This window comes from Heterodontus francisci, chromosome 8 (genome assembly GCF_036365525.1).
Source record: "Heterodontus francisci isolate sHetFra1 chromosome 8, sHetFra1.hap1, whole genome shotgun sequence".
NCBI lineage: Eukaryota > Metazoa > Chordata > Chondrichthyes > Heterodontiformes > Heterodontidae > Heterodontus > Heterodontus francisci.
In genome coordinates this window covers 50,065,206-50,082,517 of record NC_090378.1, presented here as the reverse complement: position 1 = coordinate 50,082,517, position 17,312 = coordinate 50,065,206, and the positions used below count along the sequence as shown (strand labels likewise).

Below are 17,312 nucleotides of genomic sequence, written 5' to 3'. Positions count from 1 at the left end.
GCGGGCTGTCCGCCGGGGGCGCTGTGAGCGGGCTGTCCGCCGGGCCGCAGGGGGCGCTGTGAGCGGGTAGTAAGGCGCCGCCGTGCCGCGGAGGCTGCCGGAATTGTGATGGCGAACCGGACAGTGAAAGATGCTCATAGTATCCACGGGACCAATCCGCAGTATCTAATCGAGAAAATTATTCGTACTCGCATCTACGAATCCAAGTACTGGAAGGAGGAATGCTTCGGGCTTACAGGTATGGAACGTGGGCGGTGGATTCAGGAGTTTCAGGACATGATTGTGGTTGAGGCCGAGGCCTGGGCCGGCGCCGGCCAGTTGCCCGGGACAGTCACCGGTTCACTGCGGTTGGCTGACGGCTGGAACAGCTGCTCGTTTACAATGATCGCTTTTTGTAGCAATCCTGAACTTCGGCCTGTTCTGGTTTCTGAACAGCGGTCGCCGTGTTAATGTTCATTGTGTTTCTGCTGGTTTTGAATGGAGGAGGGGAATTTTCGAACCAGGAATAAAACTTGGTAACAGGTTGCTGAGCTCTCAATGTACAGGGGGTATGAGGCAGTGAGATTTATAAGAGTGGGACTTCATCCCTTTGACACTAGGACATCAACACAGTCCAGAAATAATGTTAAATAAAAACAAGAAATGCTGGAAACACGCAGCAGGTCTGGCAGCATCTGTGGAGAGAGAAGCAGAGTTAATGTTGACGGCACGAAAGGAGGTTGTTTGGCAATAATAGAAAAGGAAGGCAAAGATTGGTCAACAGAATGGGCAAGTATTTGGACGGTCTAAGGTGCGCTATTACATTTTGGGAAGAAAAAAATGAGGAATGGGATAATTAGGACAATAGGTCTAGAGTGGAATTTCTGAGGGGGCAGATGACAGCAATTTTGAAAGGGAGGGTGGCTGAGAAAAAGGAATCTTGAATGTCACCCAGTACAGGATTAATGAAGGGAGTTGAATGAACAAGTTGAGGTGAGCAAACAAGTGGTGGGTCTCATGGCTCAGATTCAAGAGGGCAAGAAACTGCAAAAAATGCAGAGGTGCAGTACTGGAGTGGGTGGGAGACAGAGGTTCGGGGCAAGAGATAAGGGAAGAAGAGCCCTATAACCTATCCCCTCAAAACCTTTGCTTCCCTAATTCAGACCATATGAAATCCCTGTTGTACCATTATTGGTAGTCGTCTTTAGTCACTACAGCCCAGTGCCCCCTCTGTGTCTCTCTCTTTCCACCTTTAAAAGTTTTCTCAAAACACATATCTTCAGCCAACTGTCTCTACCCCATTTCCTAATTTTCCTTGTTCTGGATTGGCATTCCCTATTGCAGTGGGATATTTTCTATGTTAAAGGCACCATATAAATTCAGGTTGTCATTGCTTCTCTCTACATGGCCTGGCATGTGGCACAACAGTAATCCTGAGATTGCTATCCTGCTTTTTAACATGATGCCTAGCTCCTCAAACTTTCATTGTAAATCTTCCAACCTGTTCTCCTTACATCATTAAACCTCAACTTAAGGCTGTTCACTCTGTTTCCAGAATCATCTTCATTATTTCATTGACCCTTCCACTGGAGGCAGTAGAGTATTCAGGAGAGCTGGTCATTTTTGTAGGAAAGGCTGTTATTCCTGTAATAAATTAATTGTCACTTTGGTCTACAAGGTAACCATTTGCTCAACAATGCCACAACATGACTTGTAATTTATCTCTTCTGAACTGCTGTCCTTTTCTGCAGCATAAGTATAGACCTCGGGACTTTCCCGAAGTTCCTCCATCTACGTCCCCCTCTTCTTTGCATGTTTTCTCGTGCCCTACCCCATTCCCTCCCCCTGGCAAACCGATAGCGACCTACATCCCTTGTTTTGCATCTCAGTACCCACCCCACAGCATCAGCATCCCGTGCTGCCAGGCAGACAACCCGCGTGCAGCACTCCTCTTGCAGCTTTGGGAACCTGTACACAGCTGCAATGTGGAGTCAAACTGTTTAAGTTTAATAACTTCTGAGTTTGAGCAAATGCAACTGACTACCATTCTACCAGCCTTTGATAGCCTAGTTTTCAGAACCTTTCATAGCTTGTAAACACGAATAACTGAAAGTATTTTCAAGCTAGTAACAGCAACTGTATTTATGCATGTAGTAAATCATCCCAAGATGCTTCACAGGAGCATTAGCAAGTAAAATTTGACACTCAGCCACATGAGAGATTAGGGCAGATGACCAAAAGCTAAGGGAAAGAGTTAAGTTTTAAGGAGAGTCTTAAAGGAGGAAAGCAAGGTAGGGAGGCGGAGATGTTTAGGGAGGGAATTACAGAGCTTAGGGCCTAGGCAGCTGAAGGCACAGCCTCCAATGGTGTTCTGATTAAAACCTGGGATGCTCAAGACCATATTTGGAGAAACACTGGTATCTGAGGGTTGTAGGGCTGGAGGAGAATTACAGAGATCAGGAGAGGTGAGGCCATGAAGGGATTTGAAAACAAGGATGAGAATTTTAAAATCGAGGCGTTGCTTGGATCGGAAGCCAATGTTGGTCAGCGAGCACAGGGTGATGGGTGAACAGGACTTGGTGCAAATTAGGATACGGGCAGCAGAGTTTTGGGAGACCTTAAGTTTACAGAGACTAGAATGTGGGAGGCTGGCCAAGAGTGCATTGAAATAGTCAAGTCTATAGGTAACAAAGGCATGGATGATGGTTTCATCAGCAAATGAACTAAGGCAGGTGCAGGCTCAGGCAGTATTACAGAGTCAGAGTCGTAGCGAGATACAGCACTGAAACAGGCCCTTCAGCCCACCGTGTCCGTGCCTACTGTCTACCACCCATTTATACTAATCCTCCATTAATCCCATTTTTCCTCTCTCACATCCCCACCTTCCCTCAATTCTCCTACCACCTACCTACACTAGGGGCAATTTTTACAATGGCCAATTTACCTATCAACCCGCAAGTCTTTGGAATGTGGGAGGAAACCGGAGCACCCGGCGGAAACCCATGCAGTCACAGGGAGAAATTGCAAACTCCGCACAGGCAGTGTCCAGAACTGAACCCGGGTCGCTGGAGCTGTAAGGCTGCGATGTTAGCGGTGGAAATAGGCAATTTCATTGATAGTGTGAATATGTGGTCAGAAGCTCTCAGGGTCAACTATGACCCTAAGGTTGTGAACTATCTAGCTCAGTCTCAGATAGTTGCCAGGGAGGGGGATGTAGTCGGTTGCTAGGGAACAGAGTTTCTGGTGGATACCAAAACCAATGGCTTAGGCCTTACCAATGTTTAGTTGGAGTAAATTTCTGCTTATCCGATACTGAAATTGTCTGACAATTTAGAGACAGTGGAGGGATTGAGAGAGGTGGTGGAGTCGTCAATGTATGTGCGGAAACTGATGTATTTTCAGATGATGTTGTCGAGGGCAGCATGTAAATGAGAAATAGGCAGGGGCCAAGCATAGATCTTTGGGGGACACCAGAGGTAACAGTGGAAAGAGAAGCCATTGTGGATAATTCTCTGGCTGCAGTAAGATAGATAAGAATGGAACCAAGCAAGTGCAGTCAACCTAGCTGGAAGTCAGTAGAGGATGGTGTGGACAGCCCTGCAGCCAAGTCGAGAAGGACAAAGCGACATAGTTTAACTTTGTCATAGTCACATATGATGTCACTTGTGACTTTGTTAAGAGCCGTTCCTGTGGCAGGAATGATTGGAGGGATTCAGATGCAGAGTTCTGGGTAAGATAGGCAGGTATTTGAGAGGTGACAGCACCTTCAAGGACTTTGGAGAGGAAAGGGAGGTTGGAGATGGGCTGGTAGTTTGCAAGGATAGCGGGTTCAAGGGTTGTTTTTTGAGGGGCCAGTTGGACTTGTGTTAAATTTAATTTCAGGCCAAACTCACTCTTTTCATTCAGCTGCATTTTCACTGTTAGCTGTCACATCTCCCTTGCTGCAATCACAGAAGTTCAGTGCAAAATGTTTCTGAATAACTTCATTTGATAGGCATAAAATCAGAGTTATTCAATTGCTGAGAAGTTGTCCTATTTTGTAGAGATGTTGTAACAAATAATTTCTTTTTTGCTTCTTAGCGGAATTGGTTGTGGACAAAGCTATGGAACTGAAATATATTGGTGGCGTCTATGGTGGGAATATTAAGCCTTCACCATTCCTTTGCCTGACTCTTAAGATGCTTCAGATTCAGCCCGAAAAGGATATAATTGTTGAATTTATAAAGAATGAAGATTTTAAGTACGTATGATTTATATTTAATCATGTCACTTATAAACTTATCAATTCCAACTTTCATTGACAAATTATAGTCCAGATAGAGGATAAGGTGATGATTATGCTGAAATATAAACAATTAGCCACTGTTTCTGGCTGCATTTGCTGTTTGGTGACTTAATACAAAAGCAAAATACTGCAGATGCTGGACACCTGAAATAAAAACAGTGTTCAGGTTGATGACCTTTCATCAGGTCAGGCAGCATCTGTAGAGAGAGAGAAACAGAGATAACGTTTCAGGTCTGTGACCTGTGTTCTGATGAAAGGTCATTGACCTGAAACATTAACTCTGTTTTTCTGTCCATAGATGCTGCCAGACCTGCTGAGTAATTCCAGCATTTTCTGTTATTACTGTTTGGTTATCCCTGCTGGAAAATGTGCATATGAGGACATGGATGAGAACAAAGTTATGCTTGGCTGTGATGCCATTCTTGGTTGAATCACTGCCTAGACATATGCATGAAGAACATCAGTTTGAATGAGGAAGCTGTGCATGTGAAACTGTTTTTCAACATGAGCCAGTGACTTCAGGATTGGGGTAGGAGTAGTCTTGTCCCCTTCTTCCAAATATGATGAAACTGTAGAAATAAAATTTGATTGTCTTCATTATGAAGAAAAATGAATAAAGGAGCATTGGGTATCAGTTACCCTTTATGATGGCATCAAATTGTGATAAAACCTCTGGTGCCTAATGTGTAATATTTTATCAAGTTTTTTTCAATGCATGCTTTCTTAACACATAACCAAGTTCTTCAGTATTTAAGGTTATTAGATTTGATAAATGAAGCAATAAGTTTTATAAATGAAGCATTTGGTCATTGGAGTTTACGTACCTTTTAATTGTTTTTTATACTAGGTATGTTAGACTGCTGGGTGCATTGTACATGCGACTGACAGGCTCTGCCATTGATTGTTATAAATATCTGGAACCACTCTATAATGATTATCGGAAAGTGAAGAGACAGAAGAGAGATGGAGGTAAAAATTGTTCTGGTAATGAGTAAAAGTGAGACCTAATTGTTTTGCAGAATTGAGTGCCTTGTGTGGTGAAAGCAACTGTACTTTGATCACTAATGATGTTGGAAAATAGATTGCACTGATATGATGTTGCTTCACTCACAATAGCTTAATACAGGGATCGGCATAATTTTCTTTAATGAGAGCTACTTCTGATAAATGAAAAGTAACACAAGCCACCTAAACATATATTGAAAAAATATGGAGAGAAAAATGCAAAATAAATAGGTAGCTACTATAATTATATTATAATATATTTACTAGGAAGGAAACCTAATAACTTTATTTCAGTGTGATACATGACACTGCATGCTGTCCACCAGTCCTGTGAAATTCGGCTTGTAACTGGAGAGGGCAAGCCTGTAGTGAACAGTAACTTTTTTCCCTCCGCTGTCTTGTCCCCTCCCCTGACCCCATTCATTCCCCCCGCCGCTCGCTCGCATGTTCCCCTCCATCCGCTCGCTCACTTGTTTCCCCCCCCCTCCATCCGCTCGCTCGCTCTTTTCCCCCTCCATCCGCTTGCTCGTTCCTGCCCCTACCTCCACTCGCTGATCCCATGGTGACGTCGCTGTGTGGTGTCGTCAGGATGCCCATGTGTTGTTTAATGCTGGCAGGATGAAGTGGACGATCAAACTGCGTTGTCAGGAGACACAGTGAAAGTGCAATTTTTCAAAGCTTTATGCGAGTTATTCAAAGACTGACCTGATCTACCAGTAGCTCGCGATTGACATGTTGGCAACCCCTGGCTTAATACCACATCAATTTCTAATCTCAGTTCACTCACAACTATTCACCCTCGGTAACAAACTTTCATTTTTCGCTGTTAAACCCTTGAAAATTATTTCAATGTCCTTCATGGAACTAAGAGCTAAATCAGGCCAGAGATCTGGTGATTTGAATCATGTTTGATCCTCTTGTATTAAGCCAGTTGCTGTAAATTATTAATCTTTAGTGCTTTACTTGGTAGTATGACGTTGAATATTGCTAGTAGAGGAAAAGCTGTGAAATTGCCTCGAACACATTACGATCAAGATCTAATTCTAGGTTTTAGACCTAATTTTCTTCCAAGCCAGTTAGTGAGTTTTTAAATAAGAACATAACATAAATAGGAGCAAAAGTAGGCCATTCGGCCCCTCAAGCCTGCCCCATCATTCAATAAGATCATGGCTGGTCTGCCCCAAACCTCAACTCCACTTTCTTGCCAGCTCCTCATAGCCCTCAACTCCCCGATATTTCAAAAATCTACCTCCTCTTTAAATACTTTCAGTGATCCACAACTCTGTGGGCTCGAGAATTCCAGACATTCGCTACCCTCTGAAAGAAGAAATTCCTTTACATCTCTGTTTTAAATGAGTGTCTCCTTATTCTGTAACTATGTCCCCTAGTTCGAGACTCCCCCACTAGTGAAAACATCGTCTCAACATCTACCCTGTGAAGCTCCCTCAGAATCTTGTACGTTTCAATAAGATCATCCCTCATTCTTCTAAACTCTAATGAATAAAGGCCTAACCTGTTTATCTGTTCTTGATAAGTCAATCCCTTCATCCCAGGAATCAACCTAGTGAATCTCTTTTGAACTGCCTCCAATGCCAGTATATCCTTTCTTAAATACGGGGACCAAAACTGTACACAGTACTCCAGGTGCGGCCTCACCAACACCCTGTACAGTTGTAACAAGACTTCCCCATTTTTAAACTCCAACCCCCTAGCAATAAAGGCCAAAATTCCATTTGCCGCCTTAATTACTTGCTGCACCTGCATGTTAAATTTTGTATTTCACGCACAAGAACACCCAGATCCCTCTGTGCTGCACTTTTTTGAAGTCTCTTTGCATTTAAATAATAGTCTGCCTTTTGATTCTTCCTACCAAAGTGCACAACCTCACGCTTACCTACATTAAACTCCACCTGCCAAGTTTTTGCCCACTCACTCAACCTATCTATATCCCCTTGCAGATTCTTTATGTCCTCATCACAACATGCCCTCCCACCTATTTTTGTATCGTGAGCAAATTTGAATATATTACACTCTGCTCCCTCCTCCAAGTCATTAATATAGATAATAAATAATTGAGGCCTTACAACTGATCCTTGTGACACTCCACTAGTTAGTCTTTCCAACCTGGAAAAGACCCATTAATCCTGACACTCCCGAATCACTGCACATATCTTTACTCATGAATAATTTATAAATTACAATGAATCTTCAGGCTTTGCTGTATTATTTTGCCTCACATTATTATGTTTTTTCTCCTCAAGAGTTTGAACTAATTCACGTAGATGAATTTATGGATGAGTTACTCCATGAAGAGCGAGTTTGTGATATTATCTTGCCCAGACTTCAGGTACAGATTATTTCAAAGTGTACTATGAAGAATATCTATTCTCTCCAATTAATTGTACTTAACATTATGGAAGTGAAAGGATTGCCCCCCACCCCACCAACCCCACTTTATTGGAAAGTATGCAGGCACAGATGCCAGATAAGAATAGGAATGGACTTGGCTACAGTGCACCACTGCCTACCTCCTCCCCATGATTGAATAGCTTGCCAACATTCACTCTCTAGACTCGCACATAAAGGGTAGCTACTACGGCAAAGCACCAGAGGGCTGTTGGTGCTCATGGAACCATATGCACCAAGGAGTAAGCACTTTCAAACAGAGGAGAGGAGAATATCCGGGGGTCAGAGAACTACATATGCCAAATTGTGTCTTACCTTAAAACACGGTTTCTTTTTCTTGTGCAGTTAATGCCATTTAATTTTTTTTAAATATTGAAGGAATGGTTATTATGTAGTACATACGTGATTCCTTTAACATAATTTTTAACTCTTCACATTAGACTTTTGCCAACATCATGCATTAGCAACATCATCACTATTTGATTTTTTGTGGTTTAACACCTGAAAAGTCAAGACCAAGGAAAGTCTTCAAGTCAAGCAAGGATAGAGGGTGGTTGGGGAGGGTTAATTCGACAAAAAGGGAGTAAAGGGATGGGGAGCGGAGATTTTGGGGCTGGGAAGCTACTTTGGGACTGTTGGTTAGGCTGGGAATCAACATCATTGGGTTCAGGGGTTGTGACTCAAGCCTCCTTGGAGGGAGAAACCTAGGTCCTAGAAATAACGTTTGGCAGGTGGGGTGAGCCTGAGGACCTGAAAGGTACCTCTTTGGGTGAGGGTTGTACTAAAGAAGATGTTAAAACTGAAACTGCAACATCACAAACTATCACCTTAATGGGCAAATCCTTTCAAAACATGACCAGGAATCACCAGATGTAGGCACTGATAATATTGAAACTCATGGATACTATTGACATCGGATTTTTAAACAGAAAGGTGACAGGACATACTGATTTTAATGATTAGTTGGTGTATCTATCATAAGAGAGGCACAGTTTGTAGAATTACTAGTGGGAAGAAGACATAACACTGGTGAACCACTTACTTACCTTCTTAGCACTTTAATGTTAGAGCCACAAACCGTATATATTTTTTGCTTTCACCATTTAGTCTCCTGAGGGAGATAATCTACATAAGTACTCATGATCTTCTAACATAGTGAAGCAAATCTTCAAAATATTGATCCATCCTAATGTCTCCTTGTCAGATCAGTTTGGTATTGGCCTCATATGCAAGACTTTTTTTTGAACGCTTGCTAGTTTGTGACTATCTGTTAGTGTAGGTGAATAACTTGTCAAAGGGTACATCTTTCAATGGGATAAGCCTCTGACACTGTTCATATTTGTATAAGTGACTCAGTTAATTTCCAGTTCAGCATAGGGATGTTGCCTGATTCAGGTGAGCGTGGCTTTGATGTAAGTGGAAAAACTAATTTCCACATATTAAATAGGCTAAGAATAATGAGAAGTTGAAGGATGAATTACCGTCATGTATGCATTCTCTTTAATTTAACTTTATCTGTATCCAAGCTGCATGTGTACATAGTGACTGTAAACCAAAAAGGCTGCCCACATCCTAACGGGGTAATCTCTGGATTAATGTGTTCTTGGGACATGGGTGATGCTTGCTATCCCCCATTAAACTGAGATGGCCTCCTTGTCTGATCACTACAGTCCTTGTAGTGATGATACTCCCAAAGTGGTGTTAGGGAATTCTAAGATTTTATCCATGACAACAAAGGATCAGTGGCATAAGCCCAAGTTAGTTTGGCATGTGATTTGGAAGGAAGCTTGGAGTTGGTGTTCCCATTTTATTACTGCTGTTGTCCTTCTCAGTGGTAGAGGTCACGGGGCTGGTGGGCGCTATCAAGGTAACCTTGGTAAGTTTCTACAGTGCATCCTGTAAATACTGCGGGCACAGTACACTCATTGGTGGTGAAGGGGTGGATATTGACTTCAGTGGCAGGGGAGTCAATCAAACAACTGCTTCATTCTGCATGGTATCAAGTTTCTTGAGTGTTGCAGATACTCCCATCAGGTAAGTTGTGAGTATTCCAGTACATTCCTCACATGAGCCTTAATAGACGGTGGAGAAGCATTGGTGGACTTGGCAATGGTGCTGATGTCGTTGGGCCTTTTGTTGGAAGTGGTCATTGCCTGGCACTTAAGTGATGTGAATGATACCTGTCATTTGTCAGCTCAAGCGTGGATGCTGTGCAAGTCCTGCTGTAGGATGGCATTGACTGCTTCATTATCAGAGGAGTTGTTAATAGTGGTAAACATAGAAAATAGGAGCAGGAGTAGGTCATTCAGCCCTTCGAACCTGCACCACCATTCAGTACGATCATGGCTGAACAGTACCCAGTTCCCGCTTTCTCCCTATATCCCTTGATCCCTTTAGCCCTAAGAACTATATCTAACTCTTTCTTGAATATATTTAATGATTTGGCCTCAACTGCTTTCTGTGGTAGAGAATTCCACAGGTTAACCACTCTCTGGGTGAAGAAATCCCTCCTCATCTCAAACCTAAATGGCTTACCCCTTTTCCTTAGACTGTGACCCCTGGTTCTTGACTCCCCCACCATCGGGAACATCCTTCCTGCATCTAATCTGTCCAGTCCTGTTAGAATTTTGTAGGTTTCTATGAGATCCCCTCTCATTCTTCTAAACTCTAGCGAATACAAGCCTAATCGACCCAATCTGTCTTCATAGGTCAGTCCTGCCATCCCAGAAATCAGTCCAGTGAACCTTTGCTGCACTCCCTCCATAGCAAGAACATCCTTCCTCAGATGAGACCAAAACTGCACACAATACTCCAGATGTGGTCTCACCAAGGCCTTGTATAATTGCAGCAAGACATCCTTGCTCCTGTACTCGAATCCTCTCGCTATGAAGGCCAACATACCATTTGCCTTCTTAACTGCCTGCTGCACCTGCATGCTTACTTTCAGTGACTGGTGCACAAGGACACCCAGGTCTCGCTGCACCTCCTCCTTTCCCAATCTATCGCCAGTCAGATAATCTGCCTTTCTGTTTTTGCCACCAAAGTGGATAACCTCACATTTATCCACATTATACTGCATCTGCCATGTATTTGCCCATTCAGTCAACCTGTCCAAATCACATTGGAGCTTCTCTGCATCCTCCTCACAGCTAACACCTCCACCCAGCTTTGTGTCGTCTGCAAACTTGGATATATTACATTTAATTCCCTCATTTATATCATTAATATATATTGTGAATAGCTGGGGTCCTAGCCCAGGTAAACACTGGAATCATCAGCAGATAGCCCCCGATCTGATCCCATGACCGATTGAAGGTGATTGGCCCAAAGAGGCTGCACTGAGACAAATGACAGAATTGGTTTTGGCTGTGATTTTCTCCAGTCAAATAGCCTGCCATCACTTTCTTCTGGAGTCACAAATGAAGAATGGCCACTTAGACAAGGTACCCTAAATGGCTCTCTGTGCCAGTGGAACCATACTCCATTAAGAGTCTTGCATTCAGTATTTGGAAGGGAGAAGAAAATTGCAGGGGTGGATTGTGAGAATCTACCCCATGACAGTAAGTTAATGGCAGTTTCGTTATCTGAAAATCCCGTAACTTAGAATTCTACAGGTAGAAATATAATAGCAGTGGTTTGCACAAGTGCAGCAATGGCTTGAGCTAACTGTTTCTTGATACAATAAACATATTTTTGATTTTTTTTGTATGTTAAAGGGTAACCCTTTGATATGTAAAATTGCTATCCGCACCTTAAAAATAAGCCTTTAAGACATTCCAAATATCCATTCAATGTGTTATGAATTTTGCAGCTACAAAGCTTTCATTGTGCTTGAACTATTTGCAATCATTGGTGTGAATCTGTTTAAAAATAAGTTATTTTGATCATCTAGAAACGCTATGTGTTGGAAGAAGCAGAGATGCTGGATACCCGAGTCAGTGCATTGGAGGAAGATATGGACGATGTAGACACTAGTGAAGATGAAGATGACGATGATGATAAGGTTTATATATGCCTAATGAGCGTATTCTAAATATTGTATATTTGTTTTGTTAAACAAAAACCTTCAACCTCTTTTCCAGGGGATGGGTTTATTGTCCTTTGATGCATATTTAAAACATTTTTAGGAACATGAACAGACTATTTTGCCCAAAAAAGGCTGTCCCATTAACCTAACTTTTAATCAAACTTCATTCTTCCTTCCTGCATGTTTTGAACTGAATACAAGATGCATATCTAATAAATAATATATCACATTGTAACCCTAAAAATAGCTTATGTATTGTCACTAAACTGTATATTTTTCTGTCAATCCATATTTCTTTTAAAGATGGACTGATGCATTCAAATGTATCTGAACTTCGAAACTAATTTGATACCTCCATAACACAAAACTACATTTGCTAATTTTAAAAAAAGAAAAATATAAACATTTGTGCCTACATGATTTTTTTAAAATATACCTTTTCAGTTCTCATGTTTGTGCCAGTACTTTTCTCACAATGTTTATAAAGTTTTTTTAAATGACCTTCATAGTCTTCCCTTGCCTTCTCGCTTCTCTCAGCACCCCCCACCCCAGATCACATCCCCGCTCTGCAGGCAGAAAATGTTCCTCGCGTTTCTATTTGAAAGTGATTTTAATGTTGTGTACACCTCAGGTCTTCCTAAGCAGTTACATTTTTAAAACTACTTTTGTTTACATAATTAACATAACTTATCTCAACTATGTCATTTACCTGATTGCAGAGACTGGGTGAATTTTGAGTAATTTTAATTCTGTAAGTAGATATTCAGTACATGATGAACAGTAAATAGTATTGTGTAAATGTCAATTTGCACTAATAATTTTCCATATGTTACATGTCAATACCTCTAGGGTGACAGAGTTCCATCACCAGAGCCTCCACGGCGAGGTTACCGTGATCTTGACCGGCCTCGAAGATCTCCATCTCCACGGTATAGAAGAAGTCGAAGCAAAACACCAAGGCGGTAAGAAAACTGTTGCAGTCTTAATTTTTCAATAAATGAAATAAAGTACGAAATGCTGGAAATTCACAACCAATTCAGCAGCATATGAGAAAAGATAGATTAGCATTTCAGATGTATTTTAAGACCTTGTGTATTCCTAGCATATTCTGTTTTTATTTCCAATTTATAGCATTTTAAGTTCTTTGTTATCTTTTTTCTATGTGATACAAATTAGTGACAATACTTAATTATGTGACTAGCAAATTGTGGTAAATCTTTTCTTTTAAAATGTATCTCATTGGCTTTTAGAATTTATCAGCAGAGTTAAAGCATGCAAATACAGCAATAAATTATAAATCCGAGGAAAGAGACCAGCACAAAGAATTAAAATTACACTTAATATAACAAAAGTGCATTGTACATTTTACTATAGATCACATTAAAGGAAATGTTCAAAAGTCATCAACTTCTTAATCTTATATTTTACAGGCGAAGCAGATCCCCCAAGAGAAGGAGGTATGGTGTTTTTTATTTCCTTGGCATTTTTAAGTAGTGGGTGTATCCATTATTTTTATTTCTCATTTGATTTCGTTTTACTGAAGCCCATCACCACGTCGTGAAAGACATCGCAGCAAAAGTCCCAGACGTCATCGTAGTCGATCTAGAGATCGTCGTCACAGATCAAGATCCAAATCTCCAGGTACAATTTTTAACTTGTTTTCAGCTTGCTGTTTTCACCTTGACAATGGAAGCTTGTACACAGCCTGTATGTTTGGTGACTAATGTCTACAGTGTAAGTGGGATTGACTTCATGTGCTCTCCTTCCCAATTTATTATTGTAACAGATGTTGGACAGTCTTTAAGACAAATTTTGTTGTAACTGACTGGCTTCTTGTGTTAGTATTTAAAGGAAAACTAAGCATAGTGTCTATGGAGTTCTTTGCTAATGAAATCCAAAATTGACAGGGACAGTCTAGATCTAAAAGATCTAGGAGTGGTTAATCAGAGCTATGGGGGAGAGTTTAAATTAATATAATGAATGGAAGGGAAAAGCAATAAAGAATAGATAATTTGAAGGGTACAAAATGGTTGAAAGGTTAAACAGGGAAATTTGTCACATCAAGGAAATTCAAACTATAATTTCAAACTATACACAATACAAGAAATAAAATTGAGAATCAAGAGTCACTGATTACATAGAAAGTCACTACATCAGTAGGAGTGTGGAAAAATCCTAAAGTGTTTACTTTTTTTATTTTAAATCGTTGAGAAATAGTTTCATATGGAAGAGCAACTTAAGCTTGTGATGTGCATTATCTGTACAAGATGTCCTAGATGTGTGTCTGGGTGACAATGTGCAGTAAATGCCCCAACTACTTGTGCTTGAGTTTAAAGCTTGTCGATGTGTGTGGTAGCACAGTGATTATGTTATGGGCCAGCAACCCAAAGGCTCAGACTAATGATCCAGAGAACTTGAGTTCAAATCACACCATAGCAGTTTGAGAATTTGAATTCCGTTTCGAAAAACAATTTCAAGTAAAAGCTGATAGCGTCCTTTCTGGAAGGAAACCTGCTGTTGTTACCTGGTGTTGATTGTATGCTACTCCAGTTCCACACCGATGTGGTTGACTCTTAACTGCTCTCTGAAGTGACCTTGGGAATGTTTCTTAATATGATAATTCTTTGTAGATTAATTGCCATCCTTTTGGGGAGAAAAGTAAGTGTTTATGTGGTGGGAACAGTAGAGAGGCTGTTTTGTCATTTAATGTACGTTTCTATCCCTGATACTTATTCCATTTTTCAAATAGGTCATCACAGAAGCCACAGACACAGAAGTCATTCTAAATCACCTGAAAGGTAATATTGGTTTCAGACTTTTTCAAATTAATCCGTTCAGAGTGTATGCATTATTTCTGATAATTTTACACTGTATTTTTAGATCAAAGAAGAGTCACAAGAAGAGTCGAAGAGGAAATGAATGAAGGTTCCATAAAACTACAAATACACATTTCCAGTGCATCATGAGACCTATTTGTAGATAACTGAAATATTCTAGTCTTATGTTGACAGTTTTTGTACTTTTGTTTATTCTGACTTTAAGATGCTACTTGCAAAAAAAATCCATTTGACGTGAAAATACTATGGTAAAGCTGTTCTACAGCTTTAGGGGCTGAGTAGAAGATAGATATTTCTATTTTTTGTGAGTAGAGTGTGGTATTGAGTGCTTTCAAAAGCAATTTTACAATTTTTATTAGTGATGAATTAGGTGAAGTTTTGGTTGTGAAATATGGAGCAAGTTCATTGTTTCTATAGTATAATATTTGGTAAACTTGATTATTAAAAGTGATGAATATAGCAATGGTTATACAAAGATTCACTTGAGACATGTTATATTACATTCTTAAGTCTGCAAATGTTAAATGTCAACGTTCAGACTGTTTCAAGAACTAAGAGTAAATACTGTGGAAAAAGTTAGTGCCATAAATGTACTGTGTTCTAAAGCATATCAGCAATTGTGAACACTAGCTGACCAATCACAATATAGTTGTTTCCCATTGGCAAAATGCAGGTTAACAAAGCAAAAATGTGTATTACTTCTCTCTTAGGATGTTAGAAAAATCTTGTAACTATTAAAACTTTTGTATATGAATGCACATTAAATTTGTCCAAAAGCAGTGAGTGTTCAAGCCAGCAATAAATCATTCAAATTTGAAGCTATTTCATCCCTCTTTAATGTTTTACTTTGTCTCCCTATACTGTTACAACCAAGGTGGGAGGAGTGCACTGTCTTTTCCAGTTCCACTTCTCCACAGGTCACAACGTATATTTAAATATCTACCCAGTTACCGATGTAGTCAATCATATACTCTACTCTTTATCCCCGAATAAAGTACACCAACCAGGTTTCTTTAATAACAAAATTATCAGTTTATTATAAAACAAAACTTATCCAGTAACGAAGCAAAGCATTAACGCACAGATTGAAATCTGAAAGTTCCCTTAACCCCACACACGACTCACATGCACACCGAAAAAATAGAAATTCTCTCTACAGAGTTCTATTACAAAAAAAGAATACTTTGGCCAAATACTTGCTAATTCTTGAAGAAAAGAGAAGCTATGGATGGATGTCAGTTGTCCCTTTTGGTCTACAGTCTGGTGTCTGAGTACACGTAGACGGGTCACTGAAATCTTTTCAGTAGAAGAACACTGCACCCTCTAGCAGTCTAGCCTAGACTGAAGAACGGCAGCAGTGTTCTATCACTTGATAGTTCAGTATGCAAACACGTGAGAAAGAATTAACTTGTATTTATATACCTTTCATGATCTTAGGGCATCCTAATGCGCTTTACAGCCAATTAAGTACTTTTGAAGTATAGTCATTGTTGTAATGTAGAAAATATGGTAGTAAATTTGCACACTTGGACATCGGTTAGAATTCCCCTGCTGTTTTTCGAAATTGTGCCATGGGATTTTTTACATCTACCTGAGAGGACAGACGGGACCTGGGTTTAATGTTTCATGTGAAGGATGGCACCTCTGACAATACAGTGCTCCCACCCTACTGCACTGGAGAGTCAGCCTAAATTATGTGTTCAAAATGCTGGAGTGAGACTTAATTCCATGACCACCCTCAGACTGATAGAAGAAAACGACAGATAAAAAGGGCTCAGGTGGTCCTGTACGTTCTTGTAATTGAGCATCATGAGCCCAATGCTCTCACCCACTAGCAGCCATGGGAGAGGCAGAAAATAAACATTTTGAAAAACCTAGACCAACTCAGGGAAAAAGAATTCTTGGAAATTCCTCTGCTACTTTCAAGGATTGTAAGCCATGTTGAGAATCTCTGAGCCCCTTCTAATGTCCATGTGATGTGCATCTGTGTTTCTCTGCATTACAACAGTGACTATGTTTCAAAACTACTATTCGCTGTGAAGTGCTTTGGGATCATGAAAGACAATATGTACATTTAAATATGTTCAACTCAATGTTAAGGAATATGAAATAACAATAATTAATGAATGTGGTACAAGACTGTTTCTTGACTGAATCTGTTTTGGCACAATTTGTATCCAAACCTGGTTCCTATAAGTGATTGGGATAACATTTATAATGTTGAAGCAATGGATACTTTTAGTGACTATAGTCTGTACTATTAAAAATCTGTGTGTGTGCAGCCTCACACCTTTCATTGTGTGCATGTGTGAAACAGATGTATCATGGCACTTTCCCTTTTCACCCTGCTACAATCTCAAGAGTGCATCATGATAAACAAAGCAGAGGATTTACAAATAGTGGAGGTGCCAGTACAGGAGAAAAAAAAGTAAACATAACACTTTTTCAGTTGTTTATGCAGTTTAAATCATTCAATAAAATTTCGAAAATAATGGTGCTTGTATTTGAGTTTCTTATTCAAGTTGAGGTGGTTGATATTTAAAATAAGAGAAAGCTACAAATATGCACTGGGTGCTACACTGGACTATGTTGTGAGACTTCTCTGCCATGATTGCTCTGTTACTCAGTTGTTTCAAGTTTTAAAGTAACCTTTCCTAGCCAACAATTCATCCCCTACCTAATGCTGTTACGTGCTGTGCTTCAGACTGCACTTCAAAGCATTTCAAGTTGCTTAACATTGCTGTTGTGTGGGTCTTAGACAGAAATTCACTTT

The 17,312-nt window shown here is 40.3% G+C and overlaps 1 protein-coding gene across 1 annotated transcript; it reads left to right on the top strand.

Annotated features, from left to right (window-relative positions):
* The first annotated feature begins 42 nt into the window (after positions 1-42).
* On the top strand, positions 43-17,031 carry prpf38a (pre-mRNA processing factor 38A). Its single transcript, XM_068037130.1, has 10 exons — positions 43-238; positions 4,060-4,219; positions 5,112-5,233; positions 7,531-7,616; positions 11,568-11,678; positions 12,552-12,664; positions 13,133-13,159; positions 13,246-13,343; positions 14,452-14,500; positions 14,583-17,031. The coding sequence occupies exons 1-10, from the start codon at positions 109-111 to the stop codon at positions 14,623-14,625; spliced, it is 939 nt and encodes a 312-aa protein (XP_067893231.1). The 5' UTR covers positions 43-108; the 3' UTR covers positions 14,626-17,031.
* Positions 17,032-17,312: the final 281 nt, after the last annotated feature.

Coding starts and splice junctions, on each gene's coding strand:
- prpf38a (XM_068037130.1), top strand. CDS start 109: ATGGCGAACCGGACAGTGAAAGATGCTCATAGTATCCACGGGACCAAT. Junction 5,234..7,530: donor GAGACAGAAGAGAGATGGAG/GTAAAAATTGTT, acceptor TTTCTCCTCAAG/AGTTTGAACTAATTCACGTA. Junction 12,665..13,132: donor CGAAGCAAAACACCAAGGCG/GTAAGAAAACTG, acceptor TATATTTTACAG/GCGAAGCAGATCCCCCAAGA.